Source organism: Dreissena polymorpha, chromosome 16 (assembly GCF_020536995.1).
Source record: "Dreissena polymorpha isolate Duluth1 chromosome 16, UMN_Dpol_1.0, whole genome shotgun sequence".
NCBI classification, from domain to species: domain Eukaryota; kingdom Metazoa; phylum Mollusca; class Bivalvia; order Myida; family Dreissenidae; genus Dreissena; species Dreissena polymorpha.
The window spans coordinates 26,534,764-26,562,467 of NC_068370.1; the positions used below are offsets into that span (position 1 = coordinate 26,534,764).

A 27,704-nucleotide genomic window follows, 5' to 3' on the forward strand; every position below is an offset into this window, starting at 1 on the left:
TTCAGCATGTTGTCCGCTCTCTAATTCAAGTAGTTTTCATCCGATCTTCACCAAACTTGGTCAGAAGTTGTATCTAGATGATCTTAAGGCCAAGTTCGAACATGGGCCTTGTCGGTTCAAAAACTAGGTCATGGGGTCACTTAGTACGTTTTACACATTGAGCATGGTGTCCGCTCTCTATTTCAATTAGTTTAAATCCGATCTTCACCACACTTGGTCAGAAGTTGTAACTAGATGATGTGTAGGTCAAGTTCGAACCATGGGCCATGCCTGTTCAAAAACTAGGTCACGGGGTAACTTTGTGTGTTTTAAACCTCACCATGTTGTCTGCTCTCTAATTCAAGTAGTTTTCATCCAATCTTCACCAAAATTGGTCAGAAGTTGTATATTGATAATGTCTCGAGCAAGTTTGAATATGGGTCATGCCGGGTCAAAAACAAGGTCATGGGGTCACTTAGGGCGTTTTAAACATCACAATATTGTCCGCTCTCTAATTCAAGTAGTTTTCATCCAATCTTCACCAAACTTACTCAGAAGTTGTATCTAGATGATGTCTAGGTCAAGTTTGAATATGGGTCATGCTGGGTCAAAAACTAGGTGACGGGGTATCTTAGTGCATTTTAAACCTCACCATGTTGTCCGCTCTTTAATTCAAGTAGTTTTCATCCAATCCTCACCAAACTTGGTCACAAGTTTTATCTAAATGATCTCTAGGACAAGTTTGAACATTGGCCATTCCGGGCCTAAAACTAGGTCACAGGGTCACTAAGTGCGTTTTTTAACATTCAGCATGGTTTCCACTCTCCATTTTTTAAGTAAGGTACTAAGTTCTTAATATTACAGTGGAGATATTGAGATTTTCTTCTAAGGTGTCAAAATACGCTTTCTTAACAAATGTTCTATTTTTAGCCTCAATACCAGGATGAACTGTCTACGCCCGAGGTGGTCTATTTTGACGTGACGCTGATTAAGGATGCCCAACATGGTCTCGGGATTACGATCGCTGGATATATCGGTCGCGATAATGAACCAGGTGAGGTGGATATGTGATGTTAACCCATTTATGCCGAGTGGACTCTCCCATATTTCTAAATTGGACCAATTTATTTCCAAAATAAGGGATGTCTAGTATATTTATTTCTTTATTTAGAATATTTCTTACAGAAATTCCTTTAAGCAAACAGTGCAGACCCTGATGAGAGGCCGCATCATGTGGCATCTCATCTGGGTCTGCGCTGTTTGCCAAGGCCCTTTTTCTAGACGCTAGGCATAAATGGGTTAATGCATGTGCATTAACCCTTTTAGTGCAGGAACCGAATTTTGAAGGCCTTTGCAAACAGTTTGGATCCAGATGAGACGCCACAGAATGTGGCGTCTCATCAGGATCCAAACTGTTTGCTATTCGGATAGTATTCTTTGAAAAAAATCGAAGAAAATGCTAATTTTAGAAATTCAGCAGACAACATTTTAGCAGAAGACAAATTTCTCAGCATGCAAAGGGTTAAGTGATGTCCCTGATTAGCCTGTACCGCTGCTGTGGGACTTCAAAGCGCAGTAGGGGGCATTGTGTTTCACAAGCACAGCTCTTGTTTTTATGTTAATTGGGAAATTCATTTACAATTGTGACGTTCCAAGGGAGATCTGCACCTATGAGTATCATGACATGAGCTTGGCTGTGACTTTTTCATTAACATCCAAGTTAGCACATTCCACATTGCATTAAAGGTAGGGGTGCAGTGCAGAAGAGGTATGGTTCATTTTATGCTGAGTTTGTTTAAGGATGTCCATAGTTGTTTATGCACATTTTAATAGAAAAATTGTGATATGCATTTCTGGATTTATGTGAAATATGCATCGCTTTTGCTGCTGGTTGTACTTCATTCTTTAAGGTATGCAAGTTGTCACACTGAATTTCTAGAGCTTTTTTTTTTTTGACGGGTGGCATTTAGTCCAGAATGTACCTTGTTTATTACCATACGGTTTTGTTACAAATAACAGTATTATAAAATATTTAAAAAATACTGGTTTCAAAATTGATTACTTCACTTTTTTATGTAAAAAATGTTAATTCCAGAAATTTAAGACACATTCGTATGTTCAGTGAAGGACTGTTTTAACTTCATTTTTATATGAGATAATGAATTTATAGAGAGACAAACAATGTTTACATGGTACTACCTTAGATCAGGAAGGAATTGCTTACTTTAACCTTGAAATTCAATAGGAGTTTAACCCTTTCCCACTCAGAGGCAGTGTGAAAATTGCTATGTGCAAACAGCATAAAATAAGAACAGCCTGAGAATAACTCACAGTCTGTTTAGGTTGTATGCTGTTTGCTGCTTATCAGTATCTAAGGGTTGGAAAATGTGTTCATTTTTTATTTACTTTTTAAATTTAAACAAATTATAAAGCAGGAAAAAATCACTGGGCTTTTAATTGCTTTGTCATGTATTAGGACGGCTGTGTTGTTTGAATTTTTGCTGAATGTTAGTAGTTTTACAATAATTAATACTATTTCTGTCATAACGTAACCTTACAAAATATTCAATGATTTCGAAGGAACTTCTCTTACCCTTTATTGTTGGCACTTTATAACTAAAACTTACAAAGTGGAAGTCATATTTAAATGTTTAATCGCTAACCCTTTGATCTTTCAGATGACCTCTGTGGTATATTCGTGAAGAGCATTGGGAAAGGAAGCGCAGCAGAGCAGGACGGCCAGATTCAAGTGAACGACCAGATTATTGAGGTACATTGTATGCAACTGTATTTTTTGTTTAAAACTTTCAACTTAACTTTTTCTCGCTTAAAAGCCAAGTGAAAATGGCTTTATGAAACCAGCATAAAAGCATAACAGTCTGTGAGTAACTCGCAGACTGTAAAGGCTTTATGCTGTTTGCTGCTCATAGGGCTGTAAATAAAGCCTTAAATATTTGAATATAGTTAGATTTTTTTTTATATTGATAATTGGTACAGGGTAAGAATGGGTACAAATATTTGGTATGTCTACAACAGGTAATTTAAGAATATGAAAATACTATGAAAATATTCATTTCTCATTGAAAGTATATATGTTTCATAACCAACAGTTTGTTAAGGAACTACAGCGTCGCATTGAAAGTTGTTTGCAGTTGACTATTGTATATGTGTCCATGATTTGAAAATAGCTGGCATCAGGTACATGATGATTGTTCTTATAACTTAAGTTCAGGAAGGTATTGATGTCTTGAGCTAGTAAATTGTCAGTTTGAAAGGGTGAACAAGTACTTGGTTTGAATGGGAGATTTAAAGAACGCTCCCACAGTTTCGATTGAGCCCATGACCTGGACGCTAGGCGGACACAATATCCACTGGGCAAGGGCGCTATAGGTCCGAGATAATTGATATGTTAGTGTCGCCTTGTTAAGTCAGCAGGTCTCTAGGCGCCCAGACTGATCAGATTTCAGTTACTTGAATTTCAACCAATTATATTTATTTTCCCCAAAAGTATCTTGGTTTGAGCTTGAGAGTGTATTTTGCAAATTTACTATACCTTACAGGCACTTGCGTCGACTGACCACATTCTTTATAACCCCATTACTGGTAATGGGGGCTATATAGGAGTCACTTTGTCGGTCGGTCTGTCCCGAAATTTCATCCGATCTTCACCAAACTTGGTCACAAGTTGTATCTAGATGATGTCTAGGTCAAGTTTGAATATGGGTCATGCCAGGTCAAACTTATGTTGTTCATTGTGAGAATTTAAAATCATTTTGGCACATTTGTTCACCATCATTGCCTGGTGTGTTGCGCGAAAGAATTACATCAATATCTCCAAGGTCAAGGTCACACTTTGAGTTCAAAGGTAAAAAATGGCCATAAATGAGCTTGTCCGGGCCATAACTATGTTGTTCATTTTGAGATTTTAAAATCATTTGGCACATTTGTTCAACAACATTGGACGGTGTGTCGCGTGAAAGAATTGCGTCGATATCTGCAAGGTCAAGGTCACACTTTGAGTTCAAAAGTCAAAACTGGCCATAAATGAGCTTGTCCTGGCCATAACTATGTCGTTCATTGTGAGATTAAATAATCATTTGGCACATGTGTTCACCATCATTGAACAGTGTTTTGCGCGAAAGAATTACGTCGATATCTCCAAGGTCAAACTTTGAGTTCAAAGGTCAAAAATGGCCATAAATGAGCTTGTCTGGGCCATAACTATGTTGTTCATTTTGAGATTTTAAAATCATTTGGCACATTTGTTCAACAACATTGGACGGTGTGTCGTGCGAAAGAATTGCTTCGATATCTGCAAGGTCAAGGTCACACTTTGAGTTCAAAAGTCAAAAATGGCCATAAATGAGCTTGTCCGGGCCATAACTATGTCGTTAGTTGTGAGATTTTGATATCATTTGGCACATTTTTCACCATTATTGGACGGTGTGTCGCGCGAAAGAATTACGTCGATATCTCCAAGGTCAAGGTCACACTATTAGTTCAAAGGTAAAAAATGGCAATAAATGATCTTGTCTTGACCATAATTATGTCATTCATTATGAGATTTTAAAATGACTCTGTACATTAATTTTGTTCACATTCATTGCACCGCGTGTCATGTGGAAGAATTCAAGAGTTCAAGGGTCAAAATTGCTATATATGATAATGACATAATAATTCTTAAAAATTGCCATAAATAAGATTCTCTTGTTTTGTGAAGACAGCATGCAAAATAGTCTGTGTCAATGCGGCACGTGGGGGTATATGTCACGTCTGTGACAAAGCTCTTGTTATTTCAGACGTTCAAAATTTCTGATATTTGAAAATATGGGTTTATTAGCTCGGCTGTTTTCAGAGAAAACCCGAGATATTGTCATAGCCAGCTCATTGTGTTGTCCTGCTAAAACCTGCAGTGCTCCAGCTAGGATTTGAAAAGGGCAGAGGGGGGCTTTTTTGTCAAAAGGGCACGTTGGACGCACAGTATTTTGTCAAAAGGGCACTATCTAGTGCTTGGGTGTTTCTGGAATGCTTCCTCTAGTATTGCATGTTAATTTATGTTATTAATAATTGTTAGAATATATTATTCCCGTTACTATTAAACAATTCAAATACAATGTCTACAATGAGGAATACATTAATAGCAATGTATTGTTATAAGAGATTTATTAATCATCATATATAAAAACAAAACAAAAAAGGGGGCCTTAGGAGGGGCAGGGTGGAGGTTCGGGAGGGCAGGGCGGGGCACCCTTCGATTTAGGCCTAGCTGGAGCACTGTAACCTTAACATTGGCTCTAAAATCAAAGTGCTTCCACCTACATCTTTGAAACTTCATATGTAGCTGCACCTTGATAAGTTCTACACGCCACACCCAGTTTTGGGTCACTAGGTCAAAGGTCAAGGTAACTGTGACCTCTAAAAAAATAAAAATTATTCTGACAAGCTTTCATTTATTTAAAACTGCACCCGCAGCCGAGCGTTGGCACCCGTTATGCAGTGCTCTCGTTAATCCACTATTCAAATATAACAAATTTCTTGTATATAATTTCAAGGTTCGTTTCCATACCAAGGAAAGCGGTGTTTTGCCATCCATTTAGCCAATTTTAGTTCTTCTAATAAATGCTGCAAACCGCAACGAAAAATCCATGTAAAACTTGAGTTCAAAGTATGGACTTGTTGACTAATAAGAAACCAAATTAAAAAGTGCATGTGTTAATTATGAAATAATTTTTCACACTTACAAAATGTCTTCAAAAAGCAGTGTGATATTTGTTGAGTAATTATAAACAAAGTTTAAAAGTGCATGTGTTCATTATGAAGTATTTTTTTCATACTTAAAAAAAATGTCTGGAAAAGGCAGTGTGATATTCGTTGAGCAATAAGAAACAAAGTTTAAAAGTGCATGTGATCATTATGAATAAATTTTGTCATACTAATTAAATGTCTGCAAAAGACATTGTGATATAAAAAATAATATTGTACAATCCCCTATTTATGCATGAAGACTGTGTGTGGTAATATTCAACACATTTTGTTGCACGTCTGTTAGATCAGTGTTAGCAAAAGCTCTGTACATAATACCTTTTAGAATGATAAAAGGAAAGACAAATCAGTATCCACTAGTAATTCGCAAGCAGAAAATAAAATTTCCTGAGGCAAGAATGTCCCAGTCATATTTTAGTAAGTCAGAGAAATTCCAAATAGATCTTAGCGCGAAGTGCTTTAATAGCAAAAACTTACGTTATTAATAGTGGCATCACAGTCACACCTACTTGGGTTTTAGTCCTAACCTTGTGCCTTTTTCTCCACTGTTTAACTTTTTCAGTGCTGGAACTGAATTTTGAAGGCCTTTGCAAACAGTTTGTATCCAGATGAGACGCCACAGAAAGTGGCGTCTCATCAGGATCCAAACTGTTTGCTATTCTGATAGTTTTCTTTGAAAAAAATCAAAGAAAATGCTAATTTTAGAAATTCTGCAGACGACATTTTAGCAGACAACAAATTTCCCAGCATGCAAAGGGTTAATCTATATTGGCAGAGTGTTGATTAATTGCATGCAGTTGATTCTGGGAGTTTTGCATTTCTTATAAGTGCTTTAACAACTGATGCATAAGTTGAATGATTTCATGATTTTGTGACATCATTTCCCTTCATATATTATTGCTTTCTAATAAATTTACGATTGTTTTTGCATTCAATATGGGTGTGGACCTCAACTTAAATAAACGTTTGTTATTGAAAACTTATGAATGATCATCATTATGATAAGATTGTTGGAATGCTGGAGATATTTCAGGCTTGCTTGTTTCAGTTCCAGTTTACCTCTACCATTAATTTGTTTTTTTTTTACTGTTTTCAAAGTATCCATTTTTTTGAATTCTCTGAAGGCAGTTGATTGTACCCAGATCAATGCTATATCCAATTAGTATTGTTGAGAAAATAACAAGATTCATCGTTAATTTGATACATTCTTTATGCTTCTCAGACAGTTGGCAAGGTTTTTTCAACTCAACCAGAAATATAGTTTCCCTTTTCCATTACATTAATTTGTCAACTAACCATTGTAACTAATTGTATAGAGACAGCGTTCATTCAAATGGACAATAGGGTTACTTCTAAAAGTTCAGTAATTCCTTCCAAGTGGTCAGTGTTGAAACCTTATGAGACTGCAGGTATACATATGTTTCCATAACTATAACTTGTTCTTGACTGGTTAGGCACATAATTATGTTGCGCCTGTCAAAATGGTAAGGCAAATACATTCACAACTGTCTACCGTTCTTTAACTTTCTTGCAAGTGAATGGTAAGTCACATGCATTTACAACTGCCTACTTTAAGTATTTTGCAAGTGAATGGTAAGTCACATGCATTTACAACTGCCTACTTTAAGTATCTTGCAAGTGAATGGTAAGTCACATGCATTTACAACTACCTACTTAAGTACCTGGCAAGTGAATGGTAAGTCACATGCATTTACAACTACCTACTTTAAGTACCTGGCAAGTGAATGGTAAGTCACATGCATTTACAACTACCTACTTTAAGTACCTGGCAAGTGAATGGTAAGTCACATGCATTTACAACTACCTACTTTAAGTACCTGGCAAGTGAATGGTTAGGCTGCCTACTTTACATATGTTGCAAGTAAATGGTAAGGCACAAGCATTGACAGGTATCTATGCTGTGTATCTTGCAGGTCACTTGGCAGTTAAAATGAATTGACAACTGCTTTCCACCTGTAGCTTGCAGGTTAATTTGCAGGTAGATAAGTTGAAAGGTGCTTTTTCAAGGTCACAATGGTGTAATGCAAATGATGTCCGCCTAGTGACCTGGAGGTCACGGGTTTGATCCCCACTGTGGAGCGTTTACTAGATTCACTAAAAACACCAAGCACCAGTAAATAAATATTGATTTGACTGGTTCTAGGCCCAGGAAACGGACTTTAGAGCATTTCAATAAGCCTGAGGCTTTTGACGCAATCGAGCTAACATAAATAGGTTTAAACTTAAAATCAATTAGAAGTGCCTTTATTGTGTATCTTACAGGTGAACGGTCAGGCACTTCAAGGTTTCACCAACCATCAGGCCGTGGATGTTCTGAAGAACACAGGGCAGAAAGTAAACCTGAAACTTGCACGCTATGTGCACGGCGCCAAGTTTCAGAAGCTACAAGAGTACCTCGGTAAGTAGCCCTTGAATCAGATATACATAGGAGCCTTGATGTTGGAAAATGGGGCTTAATGCATTCAGGTAAAGTGTGGTCCAGATTAGCCTATGGAGTCTGCAAAGGCTTATCAGGGACAACACTTTCAACATTAATGGTATTTTTGGTCAAAAGGAAGTCTCTACTTAGCAAAAATGTAGTTTAGGCTGAAAGCGTCTTCCACGATTGCATACTGCGCAAGCTGATCTTCGTCACTCTGAAATATTATTACCAGTTGCAAAGAAGATTGCTCTGCTGCAAGTGCTCTGCTGCAAGTGCTCAGTAGGTCAGGGTTTGATCCCTACTTATCATTAGATTTTCCCCATAGACACCAAGTTCTAGGCCCAGGTTATGGACTCAAGAGCATTTCAAATAAGTAGGAAGTACTTTAAATGCAATCGAGCTCAAATTAATAGGTTTTAACTAAAGACATCAGCCATTTAAGTATCACAGATACGCAACATGTCAATTGGGGTTAACCTCATAAGCAAGGAAGAACAAACAAACAAACGTACAGTCCTACACAAATCTGAATCTGGATGATTTGCATCATGTTATGCATTTTACTGAAAAATAAGACCTGGACACCAATTATCACTTACAGAATTATATGAACATCTCAGCAAGCAATGAAGAAATTGAAGGTCACATCTTCCAGTATTTTTTTACCCACCACTATAGTGGGGGACATATTGTTTTTGCCCTTTCTATTGGTTTGTTGCTTTGTTTACGCAAACTTTAACATTTGCCATAACTTTTGCAATAGAACATAGCAACTTCATATTTGGCATACATGTGTATCTCATGGAGCTGCACATTATGAGTGGTGAAAAGTCAAGGTCATCCTTCAAGGTCAAAGGCCAAATATATAGGTCAAAAATCGCTCATTTAATGTACACTTTTGCAATATTGAAGATAGCAACTTGATATTTGGCATGCATGTGTATCTCATAGAGCTGTACATTTTGAGTGGTGAAAGGTCAAGGTCATCCTTCAAGGTCAAATATATGGGACATAGTGTTTCACAAACACATCCCTTGTTTAATAATGTAAATAAACATTGCCTGAAATTTCTAACAATTGCAGAATGTTAGGAAGTAAATAATTATGACAGTATGAGTGGTTTAACACCAAGACAGAATATCTGATAAATGTCCTCAAAAATTCCCATAGAACATGATAAAACTCAATTTGTAAAGAACAAGACAGTTCAGTGGTCCTTAGCCAACCCTCAGGAGCAAGGCAATTTCACTTACGTTACTATCATTATCAAGAAAAGCAATAATCTGAATTCCCTAGATGCCTCAGTGCTCTAGAAGCCTAGAAGCCGTAACACCCAGACCCATCAATACTGATGACACACTACCAATGAAGCCTTGCTCTGGTATAAGTGGACTTAATGCAATGGTGTAAAATGTCAACCCAGATTAGCCTGTGTAGTCCGCACAGGCTTATCTGGGACAACCCTATTCACCTACACTGGCTTTTGGTTTAGATGAGTCCTCCTTTACAGGGATCTTTTCACGTTTTGGTAAATTGACAAAATTGAAAAAAGTTGTTTCAGATTCCCAAATTTTCGTTTTAGTAATGATATTTGTGAGGAAACAGTATTACTGAACATTTACCATGGTCTAATATAGCCATTATATGCATCTTTTGACGATTTTAAAACCTAAAAATTATAAAGCGTTGCAACGCTAAACAATTGAATAATTTGGAGAGTTCTGTTTTTGTCGTTAAATTTTGTGACACTACGAATATTGCTTTTCTAAGGTTATAAATGACGTCACCTATGTATACTGGCAAAAATAGGCGAGAGGATAAAAGCGTTTTTACGTCAGGACCTCGGCAGGACTCCAGGGGTCACTGGTTCGAAACCTGCTACAGGCAAAGTTTTTTTCCTTTTTTTAATTTTATTCTTTTTTTTTTACTGCAGCTTTTACGATCAAATGTTTACATTTATCAATAGAAAGCATTTAATGAATAACTTCAGAACATGCCAAAATCTGTGAAAAGGCCCCTTTAAAAGAAAAAAATACATAAAAACCAAAAGTGTTGTTGCTGATAAGCCTATATGTGCTCTGTAAGGGCTGTTCTGGGATAACACTTAAAGCACATGCATTAAACCCAATTTCCCGGAACGGTTCTGGCATTATCAAGAAAAGCAAAAAACCCAGTACCATAAATACTTCTTACAGACTGCTTACTGGTGACACACAACCCATAAACTGTTGACAGGACAGTTCTATGAGGAAATATTTGCAAAGTGGAATTCACATTAGAGAATTAGAGCAACTCAAACGTGGCACAAAACTGTGATAGTCTGGCAGTGTTACTTGTCTTAAAGAGAAAAACTGTCAGCATAAAAAGTTTTTATTACAAGATTTGAGTGTGAGACTATTTTGTATTTAGCTTCCTTCTCTATAAGAGAAAACTATCAACATAAAATGTTTATATTACGAGGGCTGAGTGCTAAACTGTTGTATATTAAGCTCAACTTTTCTATTGCGATTCAGGAGTTTCACAGTTTACACCCAATATTCAATTTTCATATGGTTCAGAACAGAACCATGTTCTTGATGCAGTTTTGGAGGACTAGAAATACCATACCATTATTCAATAAAAATGACATGGTCGGTAGCATAAACATTTACATAACACAACAATGGTTAAAATGTTTCCTTTTAATGAAGAAATTGAAATATGTTAAGGGCAGTAATTTTTCATATGTTTTGATTGAAGAAGGAATACAATATATTTTAATAAAAAAATGAGAAAGGAATTAAAATACACACAAGAAGTGCAACTGAATATAATAAGACTTCCAATTACAGTCAATTTTCCTAAAGTCATGGTTCTGATCTTGTCTAATATTTGGTTAGGGTCAGATATTTCCTCTGTACAACACCTCACAGTTAGCCTATGAATACAAATTGTCAGATTATCCAACCTTCAGTCTGCAGCCAGACAACATATCAGAAATGTCACGGACTTAACAATAGGCTCTCATTTATTCACAAGGCCTTTTCCATGGATATCATTATATGGTTTGAGTAGATAAGTGGAAATGTGTTATATATTGATTTTAGGTAACGTAATGTACGTATACCGAAGAATGTAGTCCGTTACTGCATTTAAACACTTTGCATCCAGATTCTGCATTTGCAAACAAAATAGCTACAATAAACGCGTTCCATCCATTGCAACGTCTTTTCACTATGGCATTAGCATCCGAGTAACACACAGTCCTCATGGAAGGTGTATACAGCAACGAAATATTGGTTCAATACTGAACTATCTACACTTAACCCATACAGCGCATTTATGTTTTTTCATTTCAAGAAATCAACTGGGTTCGCGATATGGGCGACAAAATTCCATTATCAGGCGCTACATTTTTTATTGTCAAAGTAAACATCTCAATGTTCTGTGCACTACAAGTTTTTATATGACAATTCGCCCGTGCTTTTCATGCCAGTTTTGAACTTTTTCCTTACACACGAAATACATGTTGTGGTTGTCACTTTCACAGTGTAGCTAATTAATTTGCGTTTATGCTTTTCAAATATGCAAAACAATCTCGTATATGTCTGTCCTAACAGTAGAACATTATCAACATTTATTTTTTGTTCCCATAAAGTCGCTTTATGACCTACATTGTGTCGGTGTGACTTAAAATCCAGCAAATAAATTAATTGAATATATATATGAATAATAATTGAATCTACATGATGTATAGAAACCTTATGACAACGTTTCTCTTCATGAAATCTCAGATACATATAACACTTAGTCAGAGTAAAAACCTAGGTCATCAGTTCAAATGATAATAATCAACATTGTATTCACAAACGTTTCCCAGTTATGAATAGGCACGTACGACAATGGCTTGTTTTAAAAAGCAGCATTTGCTTTTTACCCCAAATGCTAAATCATATATTATGTTGACAGACTGTCACCCTTCCTTCATTCCATCTGTTTTATTCAACAAAGGTGATTGGTTGGAATCACGGTGTAAAGTGCTTTGACGACCACAAAATTTAAGCAAAATCGCCCCACCAGTACTTTCAGTACTTTGATTTGTATGGTAATGGATTTATTTAGAAATCTGTGGTTTTGTGAAAGAAAATTGTTCAAAACACATTTATGTAAAGTTTATTGATAATGATAATAACTTGTAATTAACATTTTGATAGATATCATCAACATTGCAAATAATAAATAACATGGTTTAAGAAGGAAATTTTTAATGGCTAAATGCCACAACGTTAACAACCTGCTCATAAATGCTTAGCTAATAGAAGAACTATTGTTATGTCCCCCACCACTATAGTGGGTGACATATTGTTTTTGCCCTGTCTGTTGGTTTGTTGCTTGGTTTGTTTGCACCAACTTTAACATTTGCCATAACTTTTGCAATATTGAAGACTAAGCATTTTGATATTTGGCATGCATGTGTATCTCATGGAGCTGCACATTTTGAGTGGTGAAAGGTCAAGGTTTTTCTTCAAGGTCAAAGGTCAAATATATGGGTCAAAATCACTCATTTAATGTACACTCTTGCAATTTTGAAGATAGCAACTTGTTATTTGGCATGCATGTGTATATCATGGAGCTGCACATATTGAGTTATGAAAGGTCAAGGTCATCCTTCAAGGTCAAAGGTCAAATATATGGGGACATAGTGTTTCACAAACACATCTTGTTCAGATAAGGTTTTTGATCAGATTCACTTTTGTTAACTCTTTCCCACGCAGAAGCAAAGTGAATATGGCTATGCGCAAACAGCATAAAAAAGGTTTTATGCTGTTTGCTGCTCATCACAAAGGGATGGAAATAAAGCCTTAAAATTTTAAATCTAGTACAAAAGGTCGTAATTAAATTTAATGTTCCAAGGGGCTACAAATGCTTGAAAATATGTATCTTAGTGGTAAAGGATTAAGACAAGAAGAATCTTAGGGGCTCAAAAGTTATTGCTGCATTGCTGGATTGATGTGCCAAATCAGAATGCCTGTCAACTCTTGTCTGACGTCCCCTATCATTTTCCAATCATGCCACAATAGGTCAGTAGCATGCAGTCAGTAATGAAATGATAGATGGGCCGGCCAGCATAGAGAAAATTGGACCATCCATCACCTGTGCCTTCCCTGGTAGATAGCTGCCTAAGCTAATTACAGACAATTGACAGTCTGTGATTTTATGTATGCAAACACAGGACTGGACAATAGACAGTGAATGATTCCCCTTCATAGACTTTTTAAAGACCATGCCAAATTTTCTAAGATAAAAAATTGTAGGCATTTCTTGTAGGAAATAAGATAATTTTACCATTGAAGCTTAGCAAAAAAATCTAAAGATGTTCATACAGCAATAAATAGCACATATAAAAAAAGTTCATTAACTATAACTGGTGTCAAAAGCTTTTCAAATATAAAAACTGAACACCATGAAGTAATAGAAATGAACTAGTATACTTGGAATTTTTATTTTAACTCTTTGCCCCATAATAAGCAAAGTGAAAAATAGATTTTGCAACCAGCCTAAAAAGAAAACAGCCTGCGAGTTACTTGCAATCTGTTCAGGCTTTATGCTGTTTGCTGCTCATCAGTATCTCAGGGTTAGAATTGAAGCCTTTAAAACTTGAATCTAGTAAGAATGGTCTTTAATTAAATTTAACTTTCTAAGGGACTTCAAATGCATAAAAATACGTATCTAAGGGGTAAAGGATTTCAACAAAATATGACATAGTTATAATCTGTATAGCAGAAATTATCCATAGAAATCAAAATCCAACAATTTTGTCATCAAATAATTACCATCCTTCAACGTGACAACCATCATTATCGTAATAACAAATGACTTGATTGATCAGCAGGATTGGCCCGAGCAGTTTTCACTTACAGACCTTAATTAAATGGCTACTTAATCAATAGATTTATTACTTTAGCCATTTCTAAAACTGCTTTGCCAATCCACCATCTTCTGTCAATTTCTGAGATAATGCTTTCAGTACAACAATCAACTAAATAGGACCTAACTGAGTTAACCCCTTTCCCCCATAAGAAGCAAAGTGAAAATGGCTTTGGCCATCAGCATATAACCAGAACAGCCTGCGAGTAACTCGCAGTCTGTTCAGGTTTTATGCTTTTTGCTGCTCATTAGTATCTAAGGGTTAGAAATGAAGACTTTAAAACTTGAATTTAGTAAGAAAGGTCTTTAATTATTCTTATATTTTTCTTATGGACTACAAATGCATACAAATACGTATGTAAGTGGTAAATGGTTAAATATTTATCTTAGTGGTAAAGGGTTTAAGTACTTATCTAAGTGGTAAAGGGTTAAATACATATCTAAGTGGTAAAGGGTTAAATACATATCTAAGTGGTAAAGGGTTAATACCGACAGTCGACTATACGAAAGTACACCTGCTGCTTACGTCTTTCAAATCCTCTGACAATCAAAATGAGATTAACAGGAAGTCAAAGCGATCTATGAATTTTGAAAAGCATAATGTATAGTAAAAACTGACTGGCAAATGACTTCCTTTTTTGAAAAGCACCATAAAAGTGGTGTTTTCCCTGATCAGTGTGTGTGGACTGCACAGACTAATCTGGGTCGACACTTTCCTATCCACGTGCATTAAACCCTGTTTTCCAAGAACGTGGCCCATATAGAACACATTTCCATTTATCTACTCAAGCCATAGTAGGATATCTATAGACCAGGCCCAGTGTTTTTTTTTCATTCAAAATCAGGTCCGGTAACTGGACCCATTCCCAACGGAAAAAAGTATATATTTTTCACAAATGGGAGCAAAAAATTCCCAATGGAAGGTTTAAAAAAAAATATAAAAAAATATTTTTTTATTTTTAGAATTCAATATTTTGTTCAGATCTCAATAGTTTGTTCATCTCCAATCATCCATATAAGATCAACTTTAGTGAATATAATACTGGACACACTTGTATCCTCAATTTTGAAGCACTAGTTAGCAAAACAACAACATCACTCATTTCCCAATTTTAGTCAAAACGCCGCGAATTTTCCCAATCCAAAGAGACCCGGCCCCATTCCCAAAATGGTGAAAAAAACCCACTTAGCCCTGATGAATAAATGAGTGCTGTTTTCCATTATTCCTTTGGACAGAATCCTATTGTTAAGTCCCTGACATTTCTGATATGTTGCCTGGCTGCAGACTGAAGGTTGGATAATCTCACAATTTGTATGCATATACTAACAGGGAGGTGTTGTCCAGAGGAAATATCTGACCCTAACCAAATATTAGACAATATCAGAATCATGACTTTAGTGAAATTGATTGTTTTTTTAAAGGTCGTATTACATGCAGTGGCACTTTTTGTGTGCTGCTGATTTGCTTTTGTTTCTATTCATATATATTTTATGCTGTCTTTGATTTTAATTTTGCTTTAGATATTTTGATTTCTGTCATTAAAAAGGACTTTCATGTATTGAATTCTAATGAAGACCTGACAAAATGTCATAACCATTCTAGGTTAAATAACTATTAGTGTTTATTCCACTGAAAATTTCAGCTGTCATTGAATAATGGTGAACTATTTCTCATCCTCTTAACCCTTTACCACTCAGAACCACACTTTGTCCCTTTTGAAGTCCTTTACAAAATTAAATTAAATTTAAGTCCTTTCTTAATATATTCAAGTGTGAAAGGCTTCATTTCCAACCCTAAGATACTGACGAGTAGCAAACAGCATAACACTTGAACAGACTGTGAGTAACTTGCAGGCTGTTCTGGTTTTATGCTGTTTGCACAGTCATATCCATTTTCACTTTGCTTCTGATGAGGAAAGTAGTAAGCTAAATATGAAACAGTTATAAACTCAACCCTCGTAATATAAACAGTTCTTATGACAATTTTGTTTTGCAGACTCTTGCAGACAAGAAAGCTAGATATAAAACATTTTCACACGGATCAAGCCTAGTAATGCAGGCCATTTTATGTTGACAGTTTTCTCTTGTAAAGAGGAAACATTGTCTGAATGTCACAGTGTTGTGCCATGTTTGAGTTGTCCCCACTCTCCTATGTGAATTCCAGTTTGCAAATACTTCCTTATAGATCAGTCCTGTTCTCCACAGTTTATTATCCTCTGCCATAGGCGGAGGGATATTGTTTTGGCATTGTCCGTCCGTCCTTCTGTCCGTCCTTTCGGCCGGCCGGCACTTTTGTGTCCGGAGCAATATCTTGGAAGTGCTTTGGCGGATTTCATTGAAACTTGGCATGAGTAAATATATGGATAAGAGGATGATGCACGCCAAATGGCATTGTACACCATCGAATAATAAGGGAGTTATTGCCCTTTGTATTTTGAAAAAATGCATTTTTTGTGTGTCCGGAGCCATATCTTGTGCCCAGAAGTATAATGGCGGGGGATATCAATTCAATGAATTTGTTTGTTAAGACTTGTTTTGGGAAAACTAGGCTTAATGCATGTGTGTAAAGTGTTGTCTCAGATTAGCCTGTGAACACCACACAGGCTAATCAGGGAGGACACTCATCACCTTTATGGACTTTTATGTTTAAAGGAAGTCTCGTAAAAGGCATTTAAGGTGGAAAGTGTTGAACTTGATCAGCCTGTATGGACTGCAGTGGCTAATCTGCTACCACACTGCGCGGGCTAATCTTCAATGATACTGTGCGCATTTATTCAACCCTGTTTCCCAAACATTTTTAGTTGACAATTTTCCCTTGAGGAAATGAAACAATGTCATATTGTCACTGTTGTGTGCCATATTGGAGTCCCTAAGTTCCTATGTGATTTCAACTTTGCAAATACGTCCTTATAGATCAGTCCTGTTTTCCACAGTTTATGGGTTGTTCGTCACCAGTAGGCAGTCTGTAAGTAGTATTGATGGGTCTGGGTTTTACGCTTCTAGAGCGCAGCGGCATCTTGGGAGGAATGATTATTGCTTGTCTAGATAATATTTGGTAAGTGAATTTGTATTGCCACTGAGGGTTTGCCAAGGACCACTGAACTGTCTAGTTCTCAACAGATTGAGTTTTATCACGTTTTTAAGATTCTCTATCTTGCTGTTAAACCTTTCATACTCTAATAATTATGTATTACTGAACATAATGAAATGATTTGAAATATGAGGTAATTGTTGTTAATATTATTTAAAAAAATTGTGACATTAAATATCTTCATGGTTGGCTGAGGCAATCAAATATTACTGTAAGTGATTATTGTTTTCCCTTACTATTTTTCAAGGCCTTAAAATGCATTACGTGAAAAGAATCATCCAATTTAGAGTTTTGTAGATGATCTGTAGAATCTATGTGTAATTATGTTTATGCCATCAGCATCAACATTTGCTGGGAGGCATATATCTATTGGCATATCCGGTATTTTGTTCCTTCTTCAGACCGTATGAGGTTGACCCAAAAATGACATATTTAATTTTATTAACACTTAAATGGATGATGTCTTTGGACATTTTTATCAACACATCTACATCACTTGACCTCATTGTGACCTCTGGTAACCTTCAAATTGGCATATTAATCAATACTTATAGGCATACATGCCATACGTCCCGATCTCGGCAGGACAGTCCCGCTTTTGGGCCCTTTGTCCCGGCGTCCCGATATGAGACGATTTGTCCCGACATTCCTAAAAAACGATGTAAGGTCTATAGGTTCCCAATAAAATTCGCTATTCAAGCTCTGTTTCGCTAACACTTACCACCGCTAATCCCTTTATTGCCCCCAATTAACAATCGGATTCTACTTCTCGTGTGTACCAGTGTTGTTTATGACACCTTATCAGTGATTTATCGGCTAATTATTGATTTTATCAGGCATTCACACCATAGTGGTCTTCAAGATAGTGGTCGCTTATTGCTATCGATAGTTGTATTATAATGAAATAAATGTTGAAAATATGTTTGTTTTTGTCTTTGTTTGAAACGGTTTACAAAACAATTGTTTTGTAAAATTAACTCTACGTCATTAATGAGTCTTTTACATTCAATGTTTAGTTCCAAAATAGCGGGATAATCCAGATGTGCAACATACCAAAATCGCAACAAACAGTCCAATAAGTGATACCCATCCTGTCTAGTGTAATTGGGTGTAATTGTAATAAAAACAATGAGGTGCTATGCATGACAGTTTGACCCTACTCCAATTAAGCTAAAAACAACGAGGTGCTATGCATGACAGTTTGACCCTACTCCAATTAAGCCGCGACAATTGACAAGTAACAAACTGCGCATGGATACATGCTTAAAAAAACATCGCAACAAACAGTAAAAGTGGTCTTGTGTTATTGTAATAGTTTACTGTAACCCATACTTTCAGTGTACTGGATAGCCTCCCCTGCGTTAATGTTATTGAAAGTAATATAATGAGTATTGTTGTCGTAATGTTCCAGATTTTGTACTCTAAAAAGATGAATATTATCTTCATTGTTTGCTATTGTCTTATTTAATAAAACTGTTATTGTTATGTTTTAGATTTCATGCTTCATATCAGATGTTTTATGTCTTGAATAAAAGTTACAAGAGTTTTTGTTAGTACTATACTGACTACAGTAAAGGTGGAATGATATATCGTTTTACAGTGTCCTGCTTTTTGGTCAAATGTCCCGACAATTTTTTATGGAATGTCCCGCTTTGGACCTAAAAAATTATGGCATGTATGCTTATAGGGCTTCACTGAGGGCATTTGTGTCTTTTGTAACATTATTTTCAAAGTCCTACTTAATTTGATGTTTATTAAAAAAGTTATATAAAGTAAAACAGTTATTATTTGTCCCAGTTTAATGACTGTAACGAAGTGATTCTTTTATGTGGTGTCAAAATTAATAAAACAAAAATCTAAAAATGAGGACGCTGGTGTAATGTGGTGCTTCTCTTCAAATTCAAGTTATTAAAATTAATGGTGTGTCAACTTAATTTGTTTAAAAAAAATATACCAGCTCTCTGAGGAAAACAAGACATGTTATTATTATCTATGGAAAGTGCTTCCCATACATTATTTCTCAGAAAACTACAGTATTTTGTAGCTAAATAATATGTCAATTTACTTGCTATATTGTTTAAAGTGGTTACCCAATCACTTAGAGGTGTCTATTGGGAGAGTCAGGTGTCTTGATGTGTCTGGTCCCACATTCAAGTATGAAAACAAAGAAGTGTAACACATTGTCATTTATCTGCTCTAATGTGTTGAGGGAATTTGGTGTCTCCAGATTTGTAGTAAATGGATGATCAATGATTTTTAAGTTTTTAAGTGTAAAAAACAGCAAAAAATCATTTTTAACAACAAAACAACTTGTATATCCCCTTTTACTTATTGATACATTCAATCTAACTTATGATTGGTGTTGTTGGTTTTTTTATTTGAAAATAAGTGTTTACATTTAATAAGGTTAAAAGTATATATGGGGATAGAAAGATGAAATGAAAGGTGAGATTTATTTAAACATGTTGTTTTTCTTTTGAAACATTAAATTTGACATTTAAGGAAGTAATTTGGGAAAATTATATAGTTTTTGAGATTGGGACTTTGGCAGCAAGTGACCCCAAATTTGACCCCCCTTAAACACACCATGTGAATATAAATGTAAACTTGGTCAATTTAATCCTTGCTTGACCATTAGTATTGTTAGTATTACAAACATAAAGGGCACACCTTAAGAAAAAATCTTATTCAAGGTCTATGCTTACTTACCATCCCAGTGACCTTTACCTTGCAGCCCAGCCCCATGAAACATTTTTTATATGTTCAAGTGAAAAAACAACATCAACAAATATCCACCACCAACAGAAAAGGAACTTACATATTCATAAACACTTAGTTATACTTATCAATATATTCAACCTAATTGAATAAATATTAGCTTAGATGGTAGAAAATCTGACCTATGCTTACTTACGTAACCTTTGACCTTGACCTTGCAGCCCAGCCCCAGGTGTACACCCAGCCTGCTTCCGTGCACCCTGCGGTGAACCCAGAGGTCACCATGGAGACGCGGACCCTACAGGGTCAAGGCCAGCAGCCAATAGTCGACCCGGAGGATGTAGACCTCCAGCAGGTGTCAGACGACATGGGTATGTTAGGATTTTATACTTTAGAGTGACATAATAGAAAAACTGTTCTTCATGCATGTTTGTCCCAGATTAACCTGTGCAGTCAGCACAGGCTTTTCAGGGACAACTCTTTATGCCTTTATGGAAATTTGAAGTTTAAGGAAGTATCTTCAAAATGAAAATCCTGTCTAGGCTGAAAGTATTGTCCCTGATTAACCTGTACGGACTACACAGGCTAATCTGGGACGACACTTTACAGGGCTCAGCCTAGGTTCAAACTTGAGGTAGAAGTGACTTCTCCCTCAGCTGAAATTAGGGAGAATTGAGGCCACTAGAAGGAGAAGTGATTTCTGCTCTGCGTTTTAATAAAATCTTCGCTTGTTTTATACCCCTCATTACACCAAGCCTTAGTATCATCATCAATGACAAACAAATACTATTTTCAAATTCAATAAATCCTTACATATTAAGTAACATAAATCAATTCATACAAATAAAACTTGTGATTTCCATGTGCGTCATAAAAATAAACAGTACTTTAATAATGCTATGACAATCCAAACCCTATTTGCATCATATGTACATGATAAGTCAGTGATCTTTTTCACCCAATTGGGAACGGGTTCGGTACCCATGCCATTGGAAATTCTTCGCGTCATGAAATCACCAAATTGTGGTAAAAACGAGTCTTAACAAAACACAATCTTAATGCATGGGACATATAGTATATCTATTACTGTTTATCCGAATTTTATACATATCCGAAATATGTACACTTGAGAATGCCTCACTGTTTCATTTAATAATCCAAATTTTCCTTGTTGTTATCTGGTTTAACAAACCTTATTACATGTACATGTTTGTTAAATCCAGTTAATGCTTTCTCCATTATTGAATCACCATTACTTGTAGTTTGAATCGCTAGCTTTGAATTGAACGCGGGTTAAATGTTACAAAAGGCTGCCATTTGCAATGTCGAAGGTCATGACGTAGCAATTTTATTCTACTTGGATAATTTATATCTAATTGAGGAAATGTGTTTTCTCAATGTCTATTGTGTAGAATTAGGGCTTGTTAGTATAAAAATGAACTGTGATTCCAGTTTATATAAGATGGGTGTTACTTGTAATTATCGGTGGATTAACAAACTGACAAAACTCGCTGGACTTTTACAGTAGTGGATCTACGTAATTAATAGATCTTTGATCAATTTTGTTTTTCTTTAATAATTTTTCTGAATTTCTTTAACTGTACTGTCTGCCAAAAACCTGTAATTATCGAATGGTCAATCAATTATCACGTAATCATTAGACAATTACAGCACGCGCAAAGAGGTTGCGGGATATAAAATAAAGTCGTTTACATATGGATACGGTAGATAAAATTATGGAAATTAGCACTGCAGTTTGCACAGGTGAGTTGTTAGTTTTCGTTTATATGGTTATGAATTAATGTCTGACAAAATAAATTGCACATCGACTGGATAATTAGTGTTTAAGAGTTTTGAAACACGAAACAAGTAAACAGTAGAACATACTAGAATAAATCGTATTCATATTTACTGTTGGGAATGTGTTGCGCGTGTAAACTTTTTTGAGCGTAAATACATGTCTATAATGACGTCATTTCATCGCTCAGGTATACTACTGCATATGTATATACAATGCGCGCGTTCTCATTGGTAACTATCTATGTTAATGTACCGCTTAACTCTGCCTGCAAGGCGTGTACTAATTGCGCGTGCAGAACAGAGAACTATCAAAACTGTCGGCGAAATGACACTCGCTTTGATCTTTTGATCTAAACCGTTATTGTTTGGAGTGAATGCCCATTTATGCTAGTTGCCTGGATAAACTTTCAAAGCAGTCGATCTTTTTCTGTGATAATAAACTGATCACATAACAAGCGTCATCGGTGAAAATAGAGAATTTTTAGATGAAAAAGATGAGAGAAAAAAACGTTGATGTTGTAAAAAAATAAGGCGAAGTCAACTTCTCCTTCATGTAATTTAAGGGCGACATAATTATGTCCAGGGCAATTTTGTCGCCCTCACGGCCGAGCCCTGCTTTATGCACATTCATTAAGCCCAGTGTTCCCAAATCGAGACTCCTTTATGGACTGGAGGATGTAGACCATCAGCAGACAACATTTGGTTGCTAGGATTTCATACTTAGGAGTCGCCTTACAGGAAAACTGGTCTTAATGCATGGGTATGCTAGGATTTCATGAATTAAAGTCCAGTGTTGGGATTTCATTGTTTGTGGCATGAGTCTGGTTTTAGGATAACTGGTTTAAATGCACATGTGTCATGCTAGGATTTTATTCTTGACAGTCGCGTTGTGGGAAAACTGGGCTTATTACATTAGGGGAATTAAGTGTCATTCCAGATTAGCCTGTGTGGTCTTCACAGGCTAATCAGCAATGATACTTTCCGTTTAGTCTGGAGTTTCATTTAGAAGGGATTTCCTTTGAACAAAAAATTCCACAAATGCTGAAAGTGTTGTCCCTGATTAAGACTGCACAGGGCAATCTGGGACGACACTTTACATTTGTACTCACATGCATTAAGGCTCATTTTACAAGAGCCTGGCTGTAATGTTTCTGGTTATAATCCTTTTTTCAGTGATTGTAAGGACATTGAAACACAAAATTACTACAATGGTATTTTTTAAACAACACTTGATGGGTAAAGTATCGTCTCAGGTTAGCCTGTGTTGTAAGCGCAGGCTTATCTGGGATGATACTTTCCACATTTATGGAATTTTTACCTTTTAAGGAAGTCTCTTCCAAACAAAAACCCAATCTAGGCAAAAAGGGTTGTCAGTGAATAGCCTGTGCAGACTACACAGGCTAATCTGGGACGATACATTTTTGCCCATGCATTATGCCCGCTTTTCCCAGAGAGAGGCTTATTTATGTGTCATTTATGCTACACTCTGTGACACATGCATATTTTTTTTTTTTTTTTTATACCACATTTATATAGCGCTTTTTCATACTCGAGATGAGCGTTCAAAGGCGCTTTACAGTTTTTCCCTGATCACTGGGTCATAAGTCGTCCGTTAACATATAGAGTGAATGGGGTGAAAGACTTTTTTTCTATTAACAGTTATGTTGTCAAGAGGTTAATATTGCAAAGATTGTTTAGATTGAAAGACATTGTCGGTAAATTACTGATGCTCTTGTAGAATTAGGCTGTTATAGTTAGTGTTAGTGCTGGATTCTGGAGAGTGTCTGCAACTGGCCTTTCAATCAGCGCCAGCTTTATTATATAGGGTAATAATGACACCAGATCATCAGCTGATTGCAGTCGAAAAACACTAGGACAATATTGCCTTCAAAACAGGTCTCCTCTATCTGTGAATTAAGTCAGTGAGAAGTAGCTGTCGTATAACAATAACATTTATAACAGAAGCGTGTAATGATGGAATGGTTTTTCCACAAAAAGCAGAGATGTCTTATTAATGCCTTGTTTGTCACTTAAGGGATTTCTAGCGGAGTGCTATGTAGGAATGTGCGTCACTCTGGGAAAATGGGGCTTAATGCATGTTGTAAAGTGTCATCCCAGATTGGCCTGTGCAGTCCCCACAGACTCATCAGGAACAACACTTTCCTCCTATACTGAATTTTGGCTTAAAGAGACTTCTTTAAAACAAAAAATACCAGAAAAGAGGAAAGTGTCCTCACTGATATTCCATTAAGCCCAGTTTTCACACAGTGTGGCTTGAATTTATTGAGATATTTGTTCAGAAGTACACAAAATAAATTTAGATGATGATGATGATGATAAAGTAAGCTTGTTAGACGGTGGACACTATTTCTAATCAATAAAAAATAGTTGCTGATGTTTAAAAAACTTTTAAAGTTTAATTATCCGGTTTGTTCAGTCATTTTCTGGGTAGTGTGAAACTAACATGCTCATTCCTTTGCAGCATACTGTATATTACCATGCATAGCGCGCAGTTTTTTACCTTCAAATTTCAAAATAAAAATTCAGTGCGCATAATACATTGACACAACGCTTTCCTGGTTGCTAAATTGCAAAAATCCATTTCGTAATCGTATATCTTCACAATTTGCCGCCATTTTTTTTTATTGCAGAAAACTACACCCTATAATGTTATAGACTGAAGGGGCTGTTGTCGAAACAACAAAAAGCGGGAAAGGGTAGGAATGAACGGGGTAGAAACAGTTTTGACAAAAATTAGAAGATGAAAAAATGTCTTTATTGGTGTTTTCACACTTCTTCATTGATTGTTCATTAAAAAGAATCGAGGTATATCAATCCCGCGTCGTCGCGGTATTGTTTGTTAAAGTTTTTGTTGTCATGAAAACTCATTGATTTACAACGCCAAACGTCTTATTTGAACTGACGCTAATTATTTCAATCATATTTCTCAACTTCGCTTTTGCTTTATTTTGATAATTTAATCCAAAGTTTAATGTTGGCAATTCCGAAAATTTGCACTCTATGTGAATTGACAGTTTGACGTCATCAAAGGAAAGCCGCTTCCTGTCTGAAGCAATAAAGCGACAAGTTTCTCGCCGACAAAATTGGCTTTCTTTGTCTAGCAATCAACATGCCGAACCAATTGTGTGTTTGTTCCTCAACGCCATTTAAATAATAGCACATGCAAAGCTCCGCCATCCAACCTTTTGCAGAGAACCGAGGTGGAGTTTAACGGTTAATGGAGCAAGTGTTATACGTAAGTTGAGTTCCGATTTGCCGAAATTTCTCGGCCCTGAGCATTGAAACGACGAATACATTTATCAATGATTTTCCGATCTCTGCATTAATATGCTACCGTGCAGGTACTACGTAGGTTACAAACCAACAATAGAGATATAGACTCGTTTTATTTTCTTTCAATAGAGACAAACAAATGATATTTGTCTAATGGCTTTACACCGATAACACCAACTGTATGGAATAGGGCGTTCAGGTGTATTGTTTGTCTCACTATAAATACTGATCAGCTAGACGCAGTGAAGGCGCGGAATACCGGGTTAAACTGGATTTAATGGGAGCATCTCATAATGGGGAAATATTTAAGTCGATGAATAGTAAAATGGGATCCACAGGAGATTTGCGTAAAATTTGACATTGCGATGTTGCGGGTCTGCAGAAGACTATGTCATACGATGTTGTGTGCGGCAGGTAATGAAAATGTTACACTGTTCAAATGTGAGGAATAGGTAATAGTGGTTCGAATTTAACGCGCAGGGGTCTTGAAAAACCGCGCGCAGTGTGCGGCAATAAGGACATATACGGTGTTCTCGAGAGAATAATCTTAAAAATTGTCGAAAATTTAGTGCTATGCAACCCATGCTCCTGATCGTATAAACGCTCCCTACTTTAAAACAAAAAATTAACCGCCCGAAAAACTCAGATTAAATGATTGCGCAATAAAAAATAAGAATGGCAGCCATTTTCTGCCCAATTGTCAGGTTTTTGGTCTTGAATTTTTTTTCTTCTCCATTTTGGCTTTAAAAAATCGCATGCGTGTTATACATGGAAGCCCGCTATACATGGTAAAATACGGTAATCAAAATTATCCACTTGCTAGCTGTCAATCAAAAGAATTGATGAGCCAGCATTCAACCAAGCCAATTAAATATTGATTTTGACACACCCCTTCACAGCACTGTACCACCACCGTTTTGTCTGACATTAAAATAGTGTTGAAGTATTTGAATAAATGTTTCGCTTAAAATATTGGCATTCATGCAAGTTGACTTGTTGAGAAAACTGTAATGAAAGGAACTATATTTGATGTGGACATCTTACAAGCTGAAACATTTAATGCAGAATTATTGAAATTCACTTTTTGCCTTAGCAACAGACTTATTTCAACAGAAATAGTTATTGCATGTTAAGACTATCATTAAACAACATTACTTACCTACCTTGTTCTATCCCTGCATGAATTAAATTGTATTTAAGTGGTAAAGGCATTTATTTACAGTTTGGCAAAATTCCCCAAAATGTATGTGTTTTTGGTAAACTATTAATGAAATTCAAAAGCCTTTTTTTTCCTGGTGTAGTGGTGGGGCGTTAGCTGGGGCCCCATGGTTCTTGGGTTTGAAAACCAAGTACAGTCACTTGTTTGTTATCTCCCACCTAAGGCTAAGGTGGCCATGGCGTAGTGGATATGGTGTCCGCCTAGGGACTGGAAGGTCTAAGTTTGATCCCCACAGTGGTAGTGTTCTTAAGATCTCCCTCAAAGACACCAAAAACTCGTTCTAGTCCCAGGAAACGAATTTGAGAGCATTTCAAATAAGCTTCAAGGCTTTCTATGCAATTAAGCTAAAACAAAAAGCAATAAACTAAACTTAACGCGGACGGATATAGACTTTGCCTTATCCGCCCTTCATTCAATTCGTTCATCTATCCGTCATTCTATTTGTCTGTCTGTCTGTCACAAAAATTTGAAAATTGCAAGAATTTAATTAATTTGCTTGTTATTATTTTTTCGATGCTATCGGGATTTGCTTACAACTATCCGAAACTTTGAGTTTTGTCAATAAATGAGATGAAATTTAAAAAATGTGTGAACAAGTCCCTTGAACTTGCATATACAGAAAAATGTCTCAATCCACTCTGGAACCTTTTAGGTTGGTACGGCTGACATGATATTATTCCCTCAGGGCATAGAAATTTCACTTTATAAATTTGTCTCTATGGATACTTAGAATCCTAATTTTGGTTAATCGGAAGCGACATGTTTATAATGGTCTCTAAAAGAACCTGTTATAAAATTGATGTTTTGAAACTTGTCTTAACTTTGACACAAAGTCCAAAAATTAACAGTGTAAATAAAGCAGATAAATGAACTTTTTGGGGGGTAAATATTACTTTTTGTACTCTCTTAAAACTAGTGTGTTTAAAGTAAGTATAAGCCCTGTTGTGTATCCTTGCTTTTAACAAGTCTCAAATGCTTTGTTAAAATTCTCATATCACCAGGTGCAACATGAAAACATTTATTATGATCAGTTGATAGAAGGGGATGTAACTCCAGACATTGAGGCTTTTGATTTGTTTAATTTCAGAAGGGCAGCTAACTTTAGACATTGTGGCTTGTGATTTGTTTAATTTCAGAAGGGGATCTAACTCCAGACATTGAGGCTTGCAATTTGTTTAATTTCAGAAGGGGAGCTATTATTAGACATTGCGACTTGTGATCTGGTTAATTTCAGAAGGGGAGCTTACTAAAAAAAATATGGTGTTGTTTAGTTTGATTTAGGAAGCAGAGCTATCTTCTGAAAATTAAATCTCATGATTTGTTTTACTTTCAGAAGGGGAGCTTACTCCAGACATCGAAGCGGCAATCAGTTCGTGTTGGGAGCCCATAGTTGGGGATGAATTTGATATTGTGGTAAGTAATATACATTGTCCATTATGAATGTGGTACCATATTCCGTTTTTTTCTCTCGTTTTTGGAATATGATCTGC

At 36.1% G+C, this 27,704-nt stretch overlaps 1 protein-coding gene across 1 annotated transcript in view; it reads left to right on the top strand.

Annotated features, from left to right (window-relative positions):
- Window positions 1-27,704, top strand: part of LOC127862413 (multiple PDZ domain protein-like) — a 248,781-nt gene that overhangs the window by 79,823 nt on the left and 141,254 nt on the right. The window contains exons 7-11 of the mRNA XM_052401512.1: window positions 910-1,033; window positions 2,658-2,749; window positions 8,026-8,161; window positions 20,123-20,272; window positions 27,548-27,627. Coding sequence (XP_052257472.1) covers window positions 910-1,033; window positions 2,658-2,749; window positions 8,026-8,161; window positions 20,123-20,272; window positions 27,548-27,627 — 582 coding nt within the window. The remainder of the gene's footprint in view (window positions 1-909; window positions 1,034-2,657; window positions 2,750-8,025; window positions 8,162-20,122; window positions 20,273-27,547; window positions 27,628-27,704) is intronic.